At 35.5% G+C, this 22,893-nt stretch overlaps 1 protein-coding gene and 1 long non-coding RNA gene across 2 annotated transcripts; one reads left to right on the forward strand and one right to left on the reverse strand.

Annotated features, from left to right (window-relative positions):
- Positions 1–1,164: 1,164 nt before the first annotated feature.
- On the forward strand, positions 1,165–2,089 carry LOC147542190 (uncharacterized). The gene is made up of 2 exons (XR_015224234.1): positions 1,165–1,592; positions 1,707–2,089. It is a non-coding gene; the product is annotated as an uncharacterized LOC147542190 (long non-coding RNA).
- Positions 2,090–12,917: 10,828 nt separating this feature from the next.
- On the reverse strand, positions 12,918–13,490 carry LOC147542191 (uncharacterized). Its single transcript, XM_086635287.1, has one exon. It carries the CDS (start codon positions 13,488–13,490, stop codon positions 12,918–12,920), a length of 573 nt encoding a protein of 190 aa, XP_086491413.1.
- Between the last annotated feature and the right edge of the window lie 9,403 nt (positions 13,491–22,893).

The following is a 22,893-nucleotide window of genomic DNA, read 5'->3' on the forward strand; positions in this document are numbered from 1 at the left end:
CTCAATTGTAGTCTCAGTGGCGGCTCTGTATCTTTCCCCATCCTTTGATCTCCCTCTTCCGATCTCTCTCCCGCCTTTGTCCCCTCTCTAGCTCCCCTATCTCACGATCTCTTAAGATCTCCCTTACAATCTCTCTAGATATTTCTCTCTTATCTAAGTTGCTCTCTTATTTTCCTGGAAATCTTAATCTCCCTCTCTCTCACTCACACACACGTAGTTCATGTGCGGTGAAGTGTTAAGTTCGCCGGAACCTGACGTCGAGGAGAGTTTATAAAGAAATCATGCTCGAAGGTTTTATGGTTCGTCGGCAACAAAATGTTTCATGGCTTACTAACCATGGATGTTTCGTGGCTGGGTGGCTAAAAAATATTTTGTGGCTGGTTGATCAAAAAATCTGAAACCCTAGAGATAGGTTTTTAAACTCTTCCCGAGGTCAAGGGGTTCCTAGAAGAGCTAGAAATATAGGCATCGAGATAGATATCTACAGAGCGAGAAAGAGAAACCAAAAGAGAGAGAGTTGATCTATTTTGTGTAAAGATAGATCTATAACCGGAGAAAGGGAGGGAGAGAGAGAGAACTTAAAGAGAAAAAAATGGTTCGCGATGTGAGAGAAATAAAAGGAGGGTATTTTTAGAAAGTCAAAAACTTTAACAGTCAATGGACAGAAAAGTGAAACGTTTGTCATCTAAAAATTTTGCTAAAGAAGGGTGCTAGGCAAGAAGCTGGTCATAAAATAGGGGTCCATTAAGAAAGTGGTCATATATTTTATATATATGCTAAGAAGTCTTCATTTTAAATAAGACGAGTCTTTCATTTTAAATGTTTTAATTTTAATATACTTATAAACAACTACAAGTATATTTAAATACTTGCATTTAGTAGACTATTATAGAGCCTCAGGTTTTTTTGTTCCATCTTAATTCTTAGAAATTTATGTTGTGGGTCCTTATCCCAATTTTTATGACTTCCATTAAACTAATAAGTCTCCCTTTTTTATTGTAAATTATTTTTTTATCATTATTATTTGGTTGAAACATAAAACTCCATGTATTCGAGACATCATCTGTATCTTCTCAAGTAGTGAGTCGTATTTGATTTCAAAACATACAGTTTGTTGATATTTATTAGTAAATTAACTAATTGGATATCCACATTTTCCCTTTAATTTAATTCATTCGCAAACATGTGAACTAAAACCTCCATAGTTTTATGTCTATATATAGATGTTTCATATCACCTTCTAAGATAGGTTGTCTTCGAGAGTAGAAAATAGAGTTCATAGGATAACATACGAAAAGGAAGAGATGGGAGACAAAAATAAGTTTGTGGAGGAGTATTATTTTGCATTTGATAATACTCCTTTTGATCTATGGAAATTTTATGAGTGCGATGCGACTCTTTCTTTAAACGGGACGAAAATTATCGGAAATAACAACATTAAGGAAAAGTTGGTAAATGAGTTCACTCCATGCGGCCACAAAATTAATAAAGTTATTAGTACCCACGAGTTTCGCGGTACCACCAGTGAAACAAATATAAAGGTTTTCGGCACAATTCAATTCTCAAATGCTAAAGACAAAAGTTTCGAACAGGTTTTTGTAACTAGTGGTGTTGTTGTAGAATTCTTATTGCATTATGTATTTAGTTCGAAAGATTATTGATTTTTTTAAATATTTAACTTTTCTGACTTGTGGTATATTTTGCAGCACTTCCATCTAAAGCGATATGAGGATGAGGAAAAGTTTCGCGCTATGCATGACATACTTGATACCAAAGATCAAGAAGAAAAAGCTTGACGAAGCTTCTCCACATGACATACATAGTGAATGGATGCTTGGTTACCTAAAACGTATTGTTAAGTATAAGACCTGTTGTGTTCCCAAAAATAAATTTGACATATATGTCAAAATAATGGTGATAAATAAATAATCTTTTGGAATACTTATGTATTTGAATTGTTGTGCATCTATATAATTTGGGTTTCGGTGTGTTATATTTATTAATTTTTATTTTCCTGTATTTATCTTTTAACTGTTGTGTTATGAAAATCAATAATTTCGTGTGTTTGACCAATGCAAGTTTTTGACTAGGATAAATGTTCATTCAGTTTATTTTTAACATATGCTTAGTCTTCCCACAAGCATACTGAAACAACAATTATTCAGGGTGCACGCTTTCACATGATAAAAAAATTAATTAGAAGCCAATAAAAATTATTTTTTTAAATGGAAATGGAGTTTAAAATTAATCAACTTAATGAATTCTTGATTGTTCAAATTCCGACGCACTATAAGCGTTATTTTAGAGCTTTAAATGATTATGAAGAATTTTTTTCACATGGTAGTGATCCTCGTTTTGCTTTTTACCTCGGAGCTTTTCCGGAAGATCGCGGGTTTGGGGTAAAAAAAGATCTTGGGCCATAAAAACTTAGTCAATCAACATTGACTTTGGGGGATTCTTTACTTTTTGCCCTAAAGTTTACTTGATCGAAATTCACCCCTTAATCTTTGTTCCTAATGTCGATCTTTCTATTTCCTTTTTTTTTTTCCTCTCTCTCTTGCTGCTCTCTCTTGTTGCTTTCTATTGTTGCTGTCTATGACTCTCAATTGTAGTCTCAGTGGCGGCTCTGTATCTTTCCCCATCCTTTGATCTCCCTCTTCCGGTCTCTCTCCCGCCTTTGTCCCCTCTCTAGCTCCCCTATCTCACGATCTCTTAAGATCTCCCTTACAATCTCTCTAGATATTTCTCTCTTATCTAAGTTGCTCTCTTATTTTCCTGGAAATCTTAATCTCCCTCTCTCTCACTCACACACACGTAGTTCATGTGCGGTGAAGTGTTAAGTTCGCCGGAACCTGACGTCGAGGAGAGTTTATAAAGAAATCATGCTCGAAGGTTTTATGGTTCGTCGGCAACAAAATGTTTCATGGCTTACTAACCATGGATGTTTCGTGGCTGGGTGGCTAAAAAATATTTTGTGGCCGGTTGATCAAAAAATCTGAAACCCTAGAGATGGGTTTTTAAACTCTTCCCGAGGTCAAGGGGTTCCTAGAAGAGCTAGAAATATAGGCATCGAGATAGATATCTACAGAGCGAGAAAGAGAGACAAAAAGAGAGAGAGTTGATCTATTTTGTGTAAAGATAGATCTATAACCGGAGAAAGGGAGGGAGAGAGAGAGAACTTAAAGAGAAAAAAATGGTTCGCGATGTGAGAGAAATAAAAGGAGGGTATTTTTAGAAAGTCAAAAACTTTAACAGTCAATGGACAGAAAAGTAAAACGTTTGTCATCTAAATATTTTGCTAAAGAAGGGTGCTAGGCAAGAAGCTGGTCATAAAATAGGGGTCCATTAAGAAAGTGGTCATATATTTTATATATATGCTAAGAAGTCTTCATTTTAAATAAGACGAGTCTTTCATTTTAAATGTTTTAATTTTAATATACTTATAAACAACTACAAGTATATTTAAATACTTGCATTTAGTAGACTATTATAGAGCCTCAGGTTTTTTTTGTTCCATCTTAATTCTTAGAAATTTATGTTGTGGGTCCTTATCCCAATTTTTATGACTTCCATTAAACTAATAAGTCTCCCTTTTTTATTGTAAATTATTTTTTTATCATTATTATTTGGTTGAAACATAAAACTCCATGTATTCGAGACATCATCTGTATCTTCTCAAGTAGTGAGTCATATTTGATTTCAAAACATACAGTTTGTTGATATTTATTAGTAAATTAACTAATTGGATATCCACATTTTCCCTTTAATTTAATTCATTCGCAAACATGTGAACTAAAACCTCCATAGTTTTATGTCTATATATAGATGTTTCATATCACCTTCTAAGATAGGTTGTCTTCGAGAGTAGAAAATAGAGTTCATAGGATAACATACGAAAAGGAAGAGATGGGAGACAAAAATAAGTTTGTGGAGGAGTATTATTTTGCATTTGATAATACTCCTTTTGATCTATGGAAATTTTATGAGTGCGATGCGACTCTTTCTTTAAACGGGACAAAAATTATCGGAAATAACAACATTAAGGAAAAGTTGGTAAATGAGTTCACTCCATGCGGCCACAAAATTAATAAAGTTATTAGTACCCTCGAGTTTCGCGGTACTACCAGTGAAACAAATATAAAGGTTTTCGGCACAATTCAATTCTCAAATGCTAAAGACAAAAGTTTCGAACAGGTTTTTGTAACTAGTGGTGTTGTTGTAGAATTCTTATTGCATTATATATTTAGTTCGAAAGATTATTGATTTCTTTAAATATTTAACTTTTCTGATTTGTGGTATATTTTGCAGCACTTCCATCTAAAGCGATATGAGGATGAGGAAAAGTTTCACGCTATGCATGACATACTCGATACCAAAGATCAAGAAGAAAAAGCTTGACGAAGCTTCTCCACATGACATACATAGTGAATGGATGCTTGGTTACCTAAAACGTATTGTTAAGTATAAGACCTGTTGTGTTCCCAAAAATAAATTTGACATATATGTCAAAATAATGGTGATAAATAAATAATCTTTTGGAATACTTATGTATTTGAATTGTTGTGCATCTATATAATTTGGGTTTCGGTGTGTTATATTTATTAATTTTTATTTTCCTGTATTTATCTTTTAACTGTTGTGTTATGAAAATCAATAATTTCGTGTGTTTGACCAATGCAAGTTTTTGACTAGGATAAATGTTCATTCAGTTTATTTTTAACATATGCTTAGTCTTCCCACAAGCATACTGAAACAACAATTATTCAGGGTGCACGCTTTCACATGATAAAAAAATTAATTAGAAGCCAATAAAAATTATTTTTTAAATGGAAATGGAGTTTAAAATTAATCAACTTAAAGAATTCTTGATTGTTTAAATTCCGACGCACTATAAGCGTTATTTTAGAGCTTTAAATGATTATGAAGAATTTTTTTCACATGGTAGTGATCCTCGTTTTGCTTTTTACCTCGGAGCTTTTCCGGAAGATCGCGGGTTTGGGGTAAAATAAGATCTTGAGCCATAAAAACTTAGTCAATCAACATTGACTTTGGGGGATTCTTTACTTTTTGCCCTAAAGTTTACTTGATCGAAATTCACCCCTTAATCTTTGTTCCTAATGTCGATCTTTCTATTTCCTTCTTTTTTTTTCCTCTCTCTCTTGCAGCTCTCTCTTGTTGCTTTCTCCTGTTGCTGTCTATGACTCTCAATTGTAGTCTCAGTGGCGGCTCTGTATCTTTCCCCCATCCTTTGATCTCCCTCTTCCGGTCTCTCTCCCGCCTTTGTCCCCTCTCTAGCTCCCCTATCTCACGATCTCTTAAGATCTCCCTTACAATCTCTCTAGATATTTCTCTCTTATCTAAGTTGCTCTCTTATTTTCCTGGAAATCTTAATCTCCCTCTCTCTCACTCACACACACATAGTTCATGTGCGGTGAAGTGTTAAGTTCGCCGGAACCTGACGTCGAGGAGAGTTTATAAAGAAATCATGCTCGAAGGTTTTATGGTTCGTCGGCAACAAAATGTTTCATGGCTTACTAACCATGGATGTTTCGTGGTTGGGTGGCTAAAAAATATTTTGTGGCCGGTTGATCAAAAAATCTGAAACCCTAGAGATGGGTTTTTAAACTCTTCCCGAGGTCAAGGGGTTCCTAGAAGAGCTAGAAATATAGGCATCGAGATAGATATCTACAGAGCGAGAAAGAGAGACAAAAAGAGAGAGAGTTGATCTATTTTGTGTAAAGATAGATCTATAACCGGAGAAAGGGAGGGAGAGAGAGAGAACTTAAAGAGAAAAAAATGGTTCGCGATGTGAGAGAAATAAAAGGAGGGTATTTTTAGAAAGTCAAAAACTTTAACAGTCAATGGACAGAAAAGTGAAAAGTTTGTCATCTAAATAATTTGTTAAAGAAAGGAGCTAGGCAAGAAGCTGGTCATAAAATAGGGGTCCATTAAGAAAGTAGTCATATATTTTATATATATGCTAAGAAGTCTTCATTTTAAATAAGACGAGCCTTCCATTTTAAATGTTTTAATTTTAATATATTTATAAACAACTACAAGTATATTTAAATACTTGCATTTAGTAGACTATTATAGAGCCTCGGGTTTTTTTTTTCCATCTTAATTCTTAGAAATTTATGTTGTGGGTCCTTATCCCAATTTTTATGACTTCCATTAAACTAATAAGTCTCCCTTTTTTATTGTAAATTATTTTTTTATCATTATTATTTGGTTGAAACATAAAACTCCATGTATTCGAGACATCATCTGTATCTTCTCAAGTAGTGAGTCATATTTGATTTCAAAACATACAGTTTGTTGATATTTATTAGGAAATTAACTAATTGGATATACACATTTTCCCTTTAATTTAAGGGTCCGTGGGTGTATAGCCCAAAATAATGTTCAAAAAGGATTTAGGGTCCAATCTTCCCAAAAAATGGATTTTTAGTCCTTTTGCTCTTGGGACTAAAAACCCTTAATATATATTACATAATTCCTTTCATGTCCCAGTCATTTGTCGCGGGATTTTAATATGTGGGGCCGGACAAAAATTTCAAACGGTTTAATGTACCTTAATTTTAGGATAAATTTAGGAAAAAACGGATAGATTCTCACGAAATTTTCTCTCTCTTCTATAATCTGTTTAGAAACAAAATCCAAACTTTTGCAAATGAATTTTCTCTCTCTTCTTTACAGATTTAATATGGAGATTTATTAGCCAAAAATATGGAGATTTATTATAAACAAATGGATAGAAACAAATCATAATTTCTCTCTCCTCTAAACAGATTTGGAAATCAAATTTTCTCTTTCCTATTATCCGAATCAATCAGAAACCAAAATCCTAACCAAAACCAAAACGTCACCACCACGGATATTTCCAAATCAATTTTCTCTCTCTTCTTTACAGATTTGGAAACCAAATCAATTTTCTTTACCTTACTATGCAAATTTTTTTTCGATTCAAAACAATTTTCTCTCACTTAACTTTCAGATTTGGAAATAGTATATAATCTAGGATCAATTTAGCGTGATTTGGGAGTTAATATACAAAACATATAGTATGTCACTTTCTCTCACTTAACTTTTAGTTTTGGAAATAGTATATTTTTCTAGGAACATTAAAGCAGCATTTGTTTTCGTTTTTACTCATACATAAATACTCATCGAATACAAATTATGAAATAAATACGTAAATTATGTATTATTTATGACGAATAAACCATCATTTGGTATACAACGTAATTTAACAAATGTATTTGGGTCTTGTTCAGTAAATTACACATAATTTCTTTTACATTACACATAATTTCTTTTACATAACACATCGTTTACATTCTGTTACAAAAAAAACGTACAAAATCTTCTCTGGTTCAATAATGGTGCCCATCCATGTTGCCCTATTGCTTGGAATGCTAATGGTGGGGCCGAATATGAGGCTTTTCCAAGGATTCATGATCAAGATCCATTCAAGTGTGCATTTCTTATGAAATATTTCGAGGAGCCAATCAAAAAGTTAAGTAACAAGAACAAGCGTATTTCAAGTTTGATTTGCTTATTTTGATTTGATGATTCTGCCTGGAACTCCATCTGTGATAACAAATGGAGAGAGATTAATACATATAAATTATATAAAAAAGTATATTATTTACAATAAATTACATGAACATTTACGTAAATTATATGTAATTTATTTCAAAGTACACGGGATTTACATATATAAGCGAAGTTGTTCTAATAATGAAACGAGTACTGTTTTTGAGATTAAAGCATAATTAATGTTCCATATAATATTCATGATATTCGTGATAAAGTATATATAATTTGTCAGAAAATACATATATCATGTTCTCATTTTGAAAAACATCGTACGGGAGATGTTTGCATGATTTACTATAAATTATGGTAATTTATGATAAAGTACATGTATTGTTAATTCTGTTATGAGGAACCGTACGAAAAAACCACGTTTCATAAATCCGTACGGATTGAAAACCAGATCTGAAGAAAAAGTACGAATATCATTAGGTTTAAACTACATATCTAAAGATATCTGATATGATGATTGATTGCAACAATAAGTATACTCGATTTATAGGAATTAGTAATGAAGGATTATCTCATCAATATCGAAATCATTAAAGAAACTTTTAGAGAGAGAAATACAATAATAACATACTCGATTTGAAACAGAATCATTAAAGAAGAATTTTGTTTACCTGATTAACAATTAAGAAACTGATTTTGAAAAACTCTAATGAATATGAAACAATTTCTTTGTTTTAATGGAAGATTTTCAGTAGATTAAGATGTAGAAAGAGAGAATCAACTACTATAAACTGAAATAGAATCACAAAAACTTATAAATTGATTTATGTTTTACCTGATTAACTTGATATGAAGTGACATAAATAGAAATGGAGTTCTGAGCTTGTGTATTGGATTAGAAGACGAATGTTTGAAAAGCAATCTAATGAAGATGAAACAAGATTTCTGAGTTTAATGTAGGTTTTGTTATGTGAATCGGATTTAGAGAGAGAGAGAGAATAAAGAGGTTTCAGTTACTGAAAATAATGAATCACGTTTCTTTGTTTAGAAACGTGATTGGAGAGGGAATGTGGGAGATAAAAACGGAAGAAGATCTTTATGAATTTTGAAGATAAATCAGTTATAATATATATTTCTTTGTTTAAAAACGTGATTGGAGAGAGAATGTGGGAGATAAAAATGGAAGAAGATCTTTATGGATTTTGAAGATAAATCAGTTATAATATATGAGGAAGGTTAGATTAGGAATTATGATTTATTTGGTATTATAGGGATTTGTGTTTTTTTCTCTAGATGACACCAAATGGACTAGATATCCATTTATATTGTTTTTTTGGTTTTGAAACCCTTTATAGGATTAGAGAGGACTAAATGTCTTATTAGGGCCCGTTTTTTGGGCTATAAACCCAAAAATTCTTAATTTAATTCATTCGCAAACATGTGAACTAAAACCTCCATAGTTTTATGTCTATAAATAGATGTTTCATATCACCTTCTAAGATAGGTTGTCTTCGAGAGAAGAAAAAAGAGTTCGTAGGATAACATACGAAAAGGAAGAGATGGGAGACAAAAATAAGTTTGTGGAGGAGTATTATTTTGCATTTGATAATACTCCTTTTGATCTATGGAAATTTTATGAGTGCGACGCGACTCTTTCTTTAAACGGGACGAAAATTATCGGAAATGACAACATTAAGGAAAAGTTGGTAAATGAGTTCACTCCATGCGGCCACAAAATTAATAAAGTTATTAGTACCCTCGAGTTTCGTGGTACCACCAGTGAAACAAATGTAAAGGTTTTCGGCACAATTCAATTCTCAAATGCTAAAGACAAAAGTTTCGAGCAGGTTTTTGTAACTAGTGGTGTTGTTGTAGAATTCTTATTGCATTATATATTTAGTTTGAAAGATTATTGATTTATTTAAATATTTAACTTTTCTGATTTGTGGTATATTTTGCCGCACTTCCATCTGAAGCGATATGAGGAGGAGGAAAAGTTTCGCGCTATGCATGACATACTCGATACCAAAGATCAAGAAGAAAAAGCTTGACGAAGCTTCTCTACATGACATACATGGTGAATGGATGCTTGGTTACCTAAAACGTATTGTTAAGTATAAGACCTGTTGTGTTCCCAAAAATAAATTTGACATATATGTCAAAATAATGGTGATAAATAAATAATCTTTTGGAATACTTATGTATTTGAATTGTTGTGCATCTATATAATTTGGGTTTCGGTGTGTTATATTTAATAATTTTTGTTTTACTGTATTTATCTTTTAACTGTTGTGTTATGAAAACCAATCATTGCGTGTGTTTGACCAATGCAAGTTTTTGACTAGGATAAATGTTCATTCAGTTTATTTTTAACATATGCTTAGTCTTTCCATAAGCGTACTGAAACAACAACTTTCAGGGTGCACGTTTCCACATGATAAAAAAATTAATTACAAGCCAATAAAAATTACTTTTTTTTAATGGAAATGGAGTTTATAATTAATCAACTTAAAGAATTCTTGATTGTTTAAATTCCGACGCACTATAAGCGTTATTTTAGAGCTTTAAATGATTATGAAGAATTTTTTTCACATGGTAGTGATCCTCGTTTTGCTTTTTTACCTCGGAGCTTTTCCGGAAGATCGCGGGTTTGGGGTAAAAAAAGATCTTGGGGCATAAAGAACTTAGTCAATCAACATTGACTTTGGGGGATTCTTTACTTTTAGCCCTAAAGTTTACTTGATCGAAATTCACCCCTTAATCTTTGTCTCCTAATGTCGATCTTTCTATTTCCTTCTCTTTTTTTTTTTCCTCTTTCTCTTGCTGCTCTCTCTTGTTGCTTTCTCTTGTTGCTATCTATGACTCTCAATTGTAGTCTCAGTGGCGGCTCTATATCTTTCCCCATCCCTTGATCTCCCTCTTTCGGTCTCTCTCCCCTCTTTATCCCCTCTCTAGCTCCCCTATTTCACGATCTCTTAATATCTCCCTTACAATCTCTCTAGATATCTCTCTCTTATCTAAGTTGCTCTCTTATTTTCCTGGCAATCTTCATCTCCCTCTCTCTCACTCACACACACGTAGTTCATGTGCGGTGAAGTGTTAAGTTTGATGGAACCTGACATCGAGGAGAGTTTATAAAGAAATCATGCTCGAAGGTTTTATGGTTCGTCGGCAACAAAATGTTTCCTGGCTTACTAACCATGGATGTTTCGTGGTTGGGTGGCTAAAAAATATTTTGTGGCCGGTTGATCAAAAAATCTGAAACCTTAGAGGTGGGTTTTGAAACCCTTCCCGAGGTCAAGGGGTTTCTAGAAGAGCAAAAAATATAGACATCGAGATAGATATCTACAGAGCGAGAAAGAGAGACAGAAAGAGAGAGAGTTTTTAAAGAAAAAATGAGGGTTGATCTATTTTGTGTAAAGATAGATCTATAACCGGAGAAAGGGAGGGAGAGAAAGAGAACTTAAAAAGAAAAAAATGGTTCGCGATGTGAGAGAAATAAAGGGAAGGTGCTTTTAGAAAGTCAAAAACTTTAACAGTCAATGGACAGAAAAGTGAAAAAGTTTGTCATCTAAATATTTTGCTAAAGAAGGGTGCTAGGCAAGAAGCTGGTCATAAAATAGGGGTCCATTAAGAAAGTAGTTATATATTTTATATATGTGCTAAGAAGCCTTAATTTTAAATAAGACGAGTCTTCCATTTTAATGTTATAATTTTAATATATATAGAAATAAGTGAATACTTGCATTTAGTAGACAATTTTGGAGCCTCAAGTTTTTTTTGTTCCATCGTAATTCTTACAAATTTATGTTGTGGTTCCCTATCTCAATTTTTATGACTTTCATTAAACTAATAAGTCTCCCTTTCGTATTGGAAATTATTTTTTTATCATTATTATTTGGTTGAAACATAAAACACCATGTATTCGAGACATCATCTGTATCTTCTCAAGTAGTGAGTCATATTTGATTTCAAAACTAAAGTGTGTTGATATTTATTTGTAAATTAACTAATTGGATATCATCATTTTCTCCTTAATTTAATTCATTCGCAAACATGTGAACTAAAACCTCCATAATTTTATGTCTATAAATAGACGTTTCATATCACCTTCTAAGATAGGTTGTCTTCTAGAGCCGAAAGGAGAGTTCATAGGATAACATAGAAAAGGAAGAGATGGGAGACAAAAATAATTATGTGGAGTATTACTTTGCATTTGATAGTAGTCCTTTATATCTAGGGAAATTTTATGAGTGCGATGGGACTCTTTCTCTAAACGGGACGAAAATTATCGGAAATGACAACATTAAGGAGAAGTTGGTGAATGAGTTCACTCCATGTGATCACAAAATTAATAAATTTATTAGTATCCTCGAGTTTAGTGGTACCACTAGTGAAACAAATGTGAAGGTTTTCGGCACAATTCGATTCTCAAACATTAATTGAATCATAATCTTCATCTTCTCTCTCCGTTAGTCAATGTATTTGCAGTACACCGTGGGAGGCGGGCCAAGCACTCATGCTAAAGGGTGGCCGAATCCACAACCCGAGCCATATACAATGTCGGCCGCATGGGCCAGGCTCTAAGGACATGGTCGTCCAAAGCATTTCCTTTGGGAATAAGTTTCCAGACCGGCCGCCACAAAAGGAGAATCCCACATGGAATTACTTCTTATGTGGGGATCCCACTCATAATTGATTATCTGGGGATCACATCGAATGTTACTAGACATCGAAGATAATTAGTGATTTGAGAAACAGAAATTAAATTGATTTTAAATTCTGGAATGTTTAAAACATTATGAAGTAAAAATTGTTTATTGAAAACAATCGTTCCAATATGACTAACTTTAATGCGAGAACCATCCGGAAGACTGACAAAATAATTAGATGGGCCATTAGTATAATAGGAGAAGTGAGATAAGTGACAACAAATGTGTTTGGCGACGCCGGAATCGATAACCCAAAGAGGGGATTGAAAAGAAATACCCGAGAGATTATTAACCGAACCTGTGAGATTAACGCCCGGGTCGGTTTGACTAGGCGCGGTGTGGAGGGTGCCTACAGAATTTCGTTCTTGGTCAAGAAGGGACATCAGCCCACGGTATTGCTCATTAGATAAGCTTGTTGCTAGAGGCACCTCCATGTTGTTTTTAGTTTCGGTGGTAGTGGAAACGTTGGCCGCGAGTGGACCCGGTCGTCGGTTCGGTCCGGGATGGCCCAGTGGACCTTGCCGATTCGGGTAACCGTGAAGTTGGAAGCATGTGGCCCTAACGTGACCATGTTGTTGGCAATAATCACAAAAAGGACGCGGTCGTTTCAGACGTTGACCATTCGATTTCTCCATACGAAATGGACGTTGATCATTAGAAGTGGCAACAGTGGTCCGGTGGATTAGAAGTAGCGGCCATGATATTTTGTTGGATTTCCTCTTGCTTAACAAGTGAGTGAATCTTCAAAATTGAAGGAAAATGATCCATTAATAGAACTTGACTTCGAATTGCCGAAAATCGGTCATGAAGTCCTTGAAGAAATTCCATGGCACGTTCTTGATTAGAACGATCAAGTAATGATTTCCCTTGGTCACAAATACATGGATCAACAACTAAAAGAGATTGTAACTCATCTTGGAGAGATTTAAGTTGAGTGAAATATGAAGAAACATCATGTCCTTCTTGTTTGAAGGAAGTAATTGTCCGTTTGAATTGATAAATTTTCGGAGCATTGATTTGAAAAAACCTATCATATAGATTACGCCAAATATCGGCGGCATTATCACCGTATAGAACGGAAGACCGGATATCCAGAGTAATAGAATTGATGATCCAACTACTAACAAGATCATTACACCTTCCCCATGAATGTAATTGAGATGGAGAAGTGGGTTTGGGAATAGAACTGTCAACAAACCCGAACTTATCTTTTGCTCGAAGAGCCATCTTCATAGCTCTTGACCAGGAGGCATAGTTATCTCCGGTTAATAATGGAGTGATAAGAATAGTAGTTGGTGAATCAGAGTGATGAACATCAAACACCGGATTAGGTGGAGAATGAGGAGTATAATCTCCATAATCGATATCAGTAGTCATGATGAAATAAAGTGATATTAAAAAAAAATTGAATTGGCTCTTATACCATGTCAAGAGGTAAATCACCTCTTGATAATAGAAGATTATAATTAACTGAACAGAGAGAGAGGGAGAGAAATTGTGTGGGAGAGAGAAAGAGAGATGGGAGAAAGAATTCTCTGTGTGTTTTATTCATATGTTTACATGGGTATTTATAGGTTTACATGTAAGTTACATATAGCAGTAATCTAGCAAATTGGAAAACTTCCGTATACAATGGTATTACATAAAATAACAACTTCCTATGTATTAAACCCTAGCCGTTTTGGCTCTTGCTTGACTCGGTTGGGCTTGCTTGAGTCGGTCGGGCTTGCATGCTTTGCATGCGTTGGTTGGTCGGGCTATGGCCCGGTGATATACCTTAACACTAATAACTCTCCCTTAATGATGCTACTCCCGCTCCCAATCCTGGCTGAAACCCGGCGCGCCAGCCGGGCATAGCATCTAAGAGCATCTCCAATGGGACACTTTAATAAACACTCTAAAAGTCTAGTGGTCAGGTGTCAAATAAAGATTCTCTTTACTAAGTGTCAATAAAGAGACGTTCTAAATTATTTTGGTTTTCAATGGAGATCTCTAAAATCTTTGTACTTAATACACATGTCACTCTTAAATTGAATATGGAAAAAGTAGTTGAAAATAAAAAGTTTCTATTGGTTTAAATTTTAAAGTGACACTTAGAGAGTCTCAAAGAGACACTCTAGTTTTAGAATTTCTCTCTCTACACACTCTATAATAAATGTGTTCACCTCATAATAGAGTGTCTAACAAAATGTCCCATTGGAGATGGTTTTTTAACAAAAACTATAAAAAGTCATATGTGGCACTCTAAGTGTTAGAGATTGAGTGTCCCAATAGAGATGCTCTAACGTGGAAAGACATTAGAGAGACTTTTTGCCGGGATTTTAGAAGTAGTCCCTCTAATCTCTTTTGATTATAAATTGAGGCCTCCACTGAAAATACTCCCCACTTCAAAGCTGTGCCGTGTTCTTCTTCCCTTCTCGACAATTCTTTGTTGTTCGAAATTCCAACCTAAGGTTTCATTGTTCTTCATTCAAAGAAGAAGAAGAAGAAGAAGTTTTAGAAGTAGTCCCTCTAATCTCTTTTGATTTATAAATTGAGGCCTCCACTGAAAATACTCCCCACTTCAAAGCTGTGCCGTGTTGAAGAAGAAGAAGGTTTTCGACACTAAAAATACTCCACTGAAAATACTTCCCCACTGAAAATACTCGAGTTTAGTGGTACAACCAGTGAAAAAAATGTGAAGGTTTTCGACACAAATTACTTAACAATCTATTATAAGGACAAATCTGTATGAATATTGTTCTGTTTCCTTTTTACAAAGACAGATCTATTATAAAATACCTTCAAAGATAATCTCTTCTATTATGCAACAATTTTTTTTGTCTATCAATGAGGGATAAGGGATAAGAAAACTTCTTGTTTTCCTTTGAGAATTTATAGCATGCGGGAGAAAACCTGAGCACAAAGTTTTCCCTTTGTTTGTATCAATGTCAAATTAGGAAAGAAAAGGAATGTATTGTAAATACCATAATGAAACAATCCACTACTAAAAGGACGAAAGTGAGGTGATCCCTTAACACGATTTGTCCATAAGGAAAATAGTAACCAGGACTCATAACACAATTATATAAGATTCAAAATAAAAGAAAAGAAAACTTACTCCTACTTAGAGGTGATAGTCGGCGAAACTCTTGACTCAAATGATAATGTCGGTACTTTTCTTTGATCCTAACACTAAATATCTCTTCTTTTTATGTGTGTGCAGGTGCGAAGGAAATATGTGGATGATGATGATGAGCATGAATTCGGCCAGAAAAGGAAATATGTGTAGCATATATTGACATTGGTTTTTTACTTGGTTTTTGTATGGTTGTTCAGGAATCAGGGGTGAAGGAAATATCGATGACGATGAAGCTGAATTCGGCCAGAAAAGGGAACGAGTAGTTGATCTCACCCCTAATAAGGGTAAAAGTGGTACTCAAGGCAAGTATTTCTACCCAATATATAAATAAGGGGAATATTCTCATATATATCACCAAGATAACACAAATAACCAAGTAATTTAGGACAGTGGTAACGAGCAAACATGACATAATTGTTGGAATCGGAGCCGATTTTGGATCGGTTCAAGTCATCAAACTCAGAAACGAAGCACACCATTTCGTTCGTCTCGTCGAGCTCTTAAGTTTAGACTCAAGAATCACTCAAATCCGATTCCGGATGAATGAGATATTCAAGTTTAAAGTTTGATCGATTTTCGGTTGATTTAGGGACTAAATCGCAATAAGAAAAAGTTGGTTTGGGGGCTATTTACGCAAAGAGGACACGTCCAGATCAGACGGCCCAAATCCCAGCCGACACGTCTGTTGCTAAAGAAGTGACCCGTCACTTTACTTTCCAACAGATGCGTCCCTAAAACCCAACAGAAGTGTCCCTTATGAATGCATCTATTCGAAACCTATTTATAGGACCCAAATCAACTCCAAATTTCAATCCGTTTTTTCCAGAGTGTCAAGCATTGTTAGAAGATCATATTAGAGTGTCTGAGAGAAATATTTAGCAGAGTTTTCAAGGAGTTTCATAAGCAAGAAGGTTGGTCCATTTGCATTAAGTCAGAGGTTAGTATACTTTCAAGTTCGACTGCTTTCTGATTCGAAGTACCATTGAATCGAAAGGTTAATCGTTGTATCCTGGGAGACAAACGCCGGTAACTGTTTGGTACTATACAGGGCGTCAATTGTCTTAAGGAAAGAGGAATACCTCGCCTCGATTAAAAAAAAAAATTATTCTTCTTCTTATCCTCCGATTTTTCTTTTTCTTTTTAGTCTATCTGATTTCTTAATCAAAGACATTCTGATTTTCCAAATCAGAAGTGTGTTGATTTTTTTAAGTAATAAATCAGTAAACACAGAAGGATACAATTCCTCTTTCCGATCTTAAATCGATAGTGAGATTCGACTACGAATCATCTGTTCTGGATAACAGACATTATCGGTTAGAAATACGAAAGATATTGAGTTGTTTTATTCCTTAGTTTTTCTCCATTAATTTGGAAAGAAAGTGTTTTTGATTAATTTACAAATAAAATCAAAGTAGTAACCAGTTTCACCAGTGATTCGGTTATAGACTCGCTGAGTCAACTCGTTGAATCGGTACACCGAAAACAACAATCTTAAGACAATTCAATTACTTCGGTATACTGAACTAATTTTCTGTGTCCGACAGAAATAGAGATGGCAACAACTGGTGAAGCCATAACGAAAAGTGTTGGTCATGTCCATGCCGAAAAACCGGAGAAGTTTAAGGGCACCGATTTTAAGCGATGGGCACCGAAGATGATGTTTTATCTAACCACTTTAGGGTTAGTAAAATATCTGACTGAAGACCAACCAGTCCTTCGAGAAGACGGAGATATCCAACATACTTCGGCCGTAGAGGCCTGGAAGCATAGTAATTTTTTATGTAAGAATTACATTCTGAATTCGTTGGATGATGGGCTTTATAATGTGTATTGTGTTATTGATAGTGCAAAAGAATTGTGGAACACACTACATAATAAATATAAAGCCGAAACTGCAGGAGTGAAGAAATTTATCGTTGGAAGGTTCTGGACTTTAAAATGGTTGACTCTAAACCAGTCATAACCCAAGTTCAAGAATTCCAAATAATTCTTCAGGAATTAAAGGCCGAATCATTGGTAACAAATGAAGCCTTTCAAGTCCGAGCAATGATTGAAAAATCGCCTCCGGGTTGGAAAGACTTCAAGAATTACCTTCGTCATAAAAATAAAGATATGAGCCTTGAAGAACTTATCCTCAAACTTCGAATAGAAGAGGATAGTCGTACTGCAGAGAAGAAGACAGAGAAGTCTTCAAATACTCCAAAAGTAAACGTCATCGAAGGGGGACCAAAACTAAAGCGGAAACGCTCGGGCCGTGAAGTGGGCTCAGGAAAGCCGACGAAGAAGAGTTTCGACGGCAACTGCTTCAACTGTGGCAAGAAGGGGCATCTTACCAAAGATTGTCGTTCTAAAAATGACAGAAAGAAAGCTAAGCATCAGGCTTCTCTTGTTGAAGATGAAGATGTCCAGAACCTGTGTGCAATGGTTACTGGAATCGAAGATGTGGCTGAAAAGTTTCAGAATATGAACCTCTGTGCGGTTATTTCTGAAGTTAACCTAGTTGGAAATCCGAAAGAATGGTGGATCGACACTGGAGCCACGAGGCACGTTTGTGCAGATAGAGCCATGTTCTCCACTTATACCAAACTTGAAGAAGGCGAGACACTGTTTATGGGAAACGCCGCAACAAGTCAAGTTCAGGGTAAAGGGAAAGTAATCCTGAAGTTCACTTCAGGAAAAGAAGTAACCCTAAATGACGTCCTGCATGCACCAGACTTTCGAAAGAATCTTGTGTCTGGATCGCTCCTTAGCAAGAACGGATTCAAACTTCTATTTGTTTCCGATAATTTTGTTTTATATAAAAACGGAATGCATGTGGGAAAAGGGTACTTATGTGGGGGGCTCTTTAAATTGAATGTTGCAACTGTAACTCCAAATATTATTAATAAAGAAAAAACATTAGCTTATGTTGTTGATTCTTGTAATATTTGGCATGAGAGACTAGGTCATGTTCATTATAACTCTTTGAGAAAGTTAATGCACATGGACTTAATACCGAAGTTTGATATTAATTCTTCGGAAAAATGTCAAACGTGTGTAGAGTCTAAATTGACAAAGACTCCTTTTCATTCTGTGGAAAGAAATACAGAACCATTAGAGTTAATCCATAGTGACATATGTGATTTAAAAATGGTTCAGACTAGAGGAGGTAAAAAGTATATTATCACCTTCATAGACGATAGTACAAGATACTGTCACGTTTACTTGCTAAGAAGTAAATATGAAGCAGTAGAGAAATTCAAAATCTATAAGAATGAAGTTGAAAATCAACTTAATCGAAAAATTAAGATTTTGAGAAGCGATAGAGGCGGAGAGTATGAATCCCCTTTCGCTGAAATTTGTGCCGAAAGCGGCATCATTCATCAGACTACTGCTCCTTATACACCTCAACAAAATGGTGTAGCAGAGCGAAAGAATCGAACTCTGAAGGAGATGATGAATGCATTATTACTCAGTTCTGGATTACCTCAGAACTTGTGGGGGGAGGCAATATTGTCGGCCAACTACTTATTAAATAAGTTACCTCACAAGAAAACAGGTAAGATACCTTATGAGTTGTGGAACGGCAGAAAACCATCCTTTAAATTCATTAAAGTGTGGGGGTGTCTAGCCAAAGTCCTGGTGCCTTTACCTAAACGGGTCAAAATAGGACCAAGGACAATAGACTGTATTTTCGTTGGATATGCAGAAAACAGTAGTGCATACAGATTCTTGGTTCACAAGTCTGATATAGAAGATATACATGTGAATACAATCTTAGAATCACGGGACGCCGAATTCTTTGAAAATATATTTCCATGTAAATCTATATCAGAGAAAAAATCTCTGAAAAGAGTTAGAAACGAAGAAAATACAGAAATCTCTGAAAGAGATAAAAATCTAGTAGAGGACAAGTCGGAAGAGCCTCGTAAGAGTAAAAGGGCAAGGGTAGAAAAAACCTTTGGTCCTGATTTTCTAACCTACATGTTAGAAAGTGAGCCTCTAACATATAAAGAAGCTATGTCAACTCCAGAAGCTCCTTTTTGGAAAGAGGCAGTGAACAGTGAGATTGAGTCCATTATGAATAACCATACATGGGAGTTAGTAGATCTCCCGATAGGTTGCAAACCTTTAGGTTGCAAATGGATCTTCAAAAGGAAATTGAAGACGGATGGATCAATCGACAAGTATAAAGCCAGACTTGTGGCTCAAGGATTCAGACAGAGAGAAGGTCTAGATTATTTCGACACTTACTCTCCTGTTACTCGAATCACATCAATAAGATTGCTAATTGCGATAGCATCTATCCACAATCTAGAAATACATCAGATGGATGTAAAGACAGCTTTCTTAAATGGACAACTGGAAGAAGAGATCTATATGACTCAACCCGAAGGGTTTGTGGTACCCGCCAAGAGAAGAAAGTGTGTAAGTTAGTAGTCGCTTTATGGTTTAAAGCAGGCTCCTAAGCAGTGGCACTTGAAATTTGATCAAGCAATGTTATCAAATGGGTTCAAAATAAATGAATGTTACAAGTGCGTCTACACTAAAGTCACTGCTAAAGGATGTGTAATCCTATGTTTGTACGTAGATGACATGCTTATTATGGGAGATAATATAGATGTCATAAAAACAACTAAGCAAATGTTGTCGAAGAATTTCGACATGAAAGACTTAGGTAGGGCTGAAGTCATTCTCGGAATAAAAATATCTAGAAGCTCTTCTGGGATAAAATTATCTCAGACTCACTACGTTGAGAAAATTCTAGGAAAATTCAGCAAGAATGATATGAGTTTAGCTCGGACGCCGATAGATCCGACCGTGCATTTGATGAAAAATCGTGGTCAAGGAGTAAACCAGTTAATGTACTCACAGATTATTGGAAGTCTAATGTACTTGATGAATTGTACACGTCCAGACATAGCCTATTCTGTTAGCAAATTGAGTAGGTTTACTAGCAATCCAAGTAAAGAACATTGGACGGCGATAGTAAGGGTACTCAGGTATTTGAGACAGACTAAAGAGTATGGGCTATTATATACCAAATATCCAGAAGTATTAGAGGGATATGCGGATGCCAACTGGATCTCAGATACTGATGATACCAAGTCAACTAGTGGATACATATTCACACTGGGTGGGGCGGCCATATCATGGAAATCCTCAAAGCAAACATGCATAGCTCGATCGACAATGGATTCCGAATTCATTGCTCTGGATAAAGCAGGAGAAGAGGCAGAGTGGCTGCGACACTTCCTGGAGGACATTCCTATATGGACTAAGCCGGTGCCTGCAATAAAAATACATTGCGATAATCAGGCAGCTATTGCAAGAGCACATAGTAAAATGTATAACGGTAAGTCACGACATATTCGTCGACGACATAACACCGTAAAGCAATTACTCTCAGAAGGAGTCATAACAGTAGATTATGTCAAATCTAAGGATAACCTAGCGGATCCATTTACAAAAGGGTTACCTAGAGAGTTAGTAATTGCTTCATCAAGGGGAATGGGACTTTTGCCTAAAGTAAATGAGTAAAGTCATAACGGAAACCCAACCTATGTGACTGGAGATCCCAAGATGTAGGTTCAACGGGAAAACTGAAGTTATATACTGACTCGAACGGAACACTGAAAGAGATTTATCTCTTACCCATTCGTAGGATGACATCAGTGTTGTCTGCAATGAGAGGTTAAGCATTAAGCTTTTAATGAATCCGAAAACTTAGAACTTGAGTCTAACGTGAGGTATAGCAGAATACCTTATTACGGATAACCTATATGTGTGCGAACTGATGCCGGTTCTATGAGAAGGTCGTAATGGCCGACTTCTCTAGAGCACACATGAAAACCAGGTTGTTCAGGGCCGAAATGAACACAACCGAGAACTTTGAAAGTAAGGAACTAGCTGTGTGATAGTTACTCGTTGGTTTACAACTCACGGGACCCAGTTCAAGACATAGTTCACTAAGGTCTTTGTAAACCCGATGGCTACTCACTACGGAAGATTCAAAGCCGCAAGCTATCTATCCCGATGCAGCGAAATTCTGCCTCTAACCTCTATCAGTGTCAATGTGTCAGTCTAGTAAGTCTGCATGATAGGAAATCTCGAATATTCATTCATGTGGGGGATTGTTGGAATCGGAGCCAATTTTGGATTGGTTCAAGTCATCAAACTCAGAAACTAAGCACACCATTGCGTTCGTCTCGTCGAGCTCTTAAGTTTAGACTCAAGAATCACTCAAATCCGATTCCGGATGAATGAGATATTCAAGTTTAAAGTTTGATCGATTTTCGGTTGATTTAGGGACTAAATCGCAATAAGGAAAAGTTGGTTTGGGGGCTATTTACGCAAAGAGGACACGTCCAGATCAGACGGCCCAAATCCCAGCCGACACATCTGTTGCTAAAGAAGTGACCCGTCACTTTACTTTCCAACAGATGCGTCCCTAAAACCCAACAGAAGTGTCCCTTATGAATGCATCTATTCGAAACCTATTTATAGGACCCAAATCAACTCCAAATTTCAATCCGTTTTTTCCAGAGTGTCAAGCATTGTTAGAAGATCATATTAGAGTGTCTGAGAGAAATATTTAGCAGAGTTTTCAAGGAGTTTCATAAGCAAGAAGTTTGGTCCATTTGCATTAAGTCAGAGGTTAGTATACTTTCAAGTTCGACTGCTTTCTGATTCGAAGTACCATTGAATCGAAAGGTTAATCGTTGTATCCTGGGAGACAAACGCCGGTAACTGTTTGGTACTATACAGGGCGTCAATTGTCTTAAGGAAAGAGGAATACCTCGCCTCGATTAAAAAAAAAAAATTATTCTTCTTCTTATCCTCCGATTTTTCTTTTTCTTTTTAGTCTATCTGATTTCTTAATCAAAGACATTCTGATTTTCCAAATCAGAAGTGTGTTGATTTTTTTAAGTAATAAATCAGTAAACACAGAAGGATACAATTCCTCTTTCCGATCTTAAATCGATAGTGAGATTCGACTACGAATCATCTGTTCTGGATAACAGACATTATCGGTTAGAAATACGAAAGATATTGAGTTGTTTTATTCCTTAGTTTTTCTCCATTAATTTGGAAAGAAAGTGTTTTTGATTCATTTACAAATAAAATCAAAGTAGTAACCAGTTTCACCAGTGATTCGGTTATAGACTCGCTGAGTCAACTCGTTGAATCGGTACACCGAAAACAACAATAATCACAACGGATTTAGAGGTCATTTAATAAAAAGATTGCACTTAGTGAGCATAACCTCTCTAGGTTCAGAGGCCCATGGCAACAAGATTGCACTTAGTGAACATAATCACAACGGATTCAGAGGTTCATGGCAAAAAGTAATCAGCGTCAAAACTGAGGTAATAATCGACGACCGAGAAAATTTCTCAACTGGGAAGAAACAAAATAGCTGCTCCTGTCAAAACTGTCCCTTTTTACGATTCTTTTATGATACCGATTTTCCACCAACACATAACAAACTTGAATAATAAACCATTAACATAAATTGAGTAACACTAT

This window comes from Eschscholzia californica, unplaced genomic scaffold, assembly GCF_041429995.1.
Source record: "Eschscholzia californica isolate CP2 unplaced genomic scaffold, dmEscCali1.0.p SCAF_4, whole genome shotgun sequence".
NCBI classification, from domain to species: Eukaryota; Viridiplantae; Streptophyta; class Magnoliopsida; order Ranunculales; family Papaveraceae; genus Eschscholzia; species Eschscholzia californica.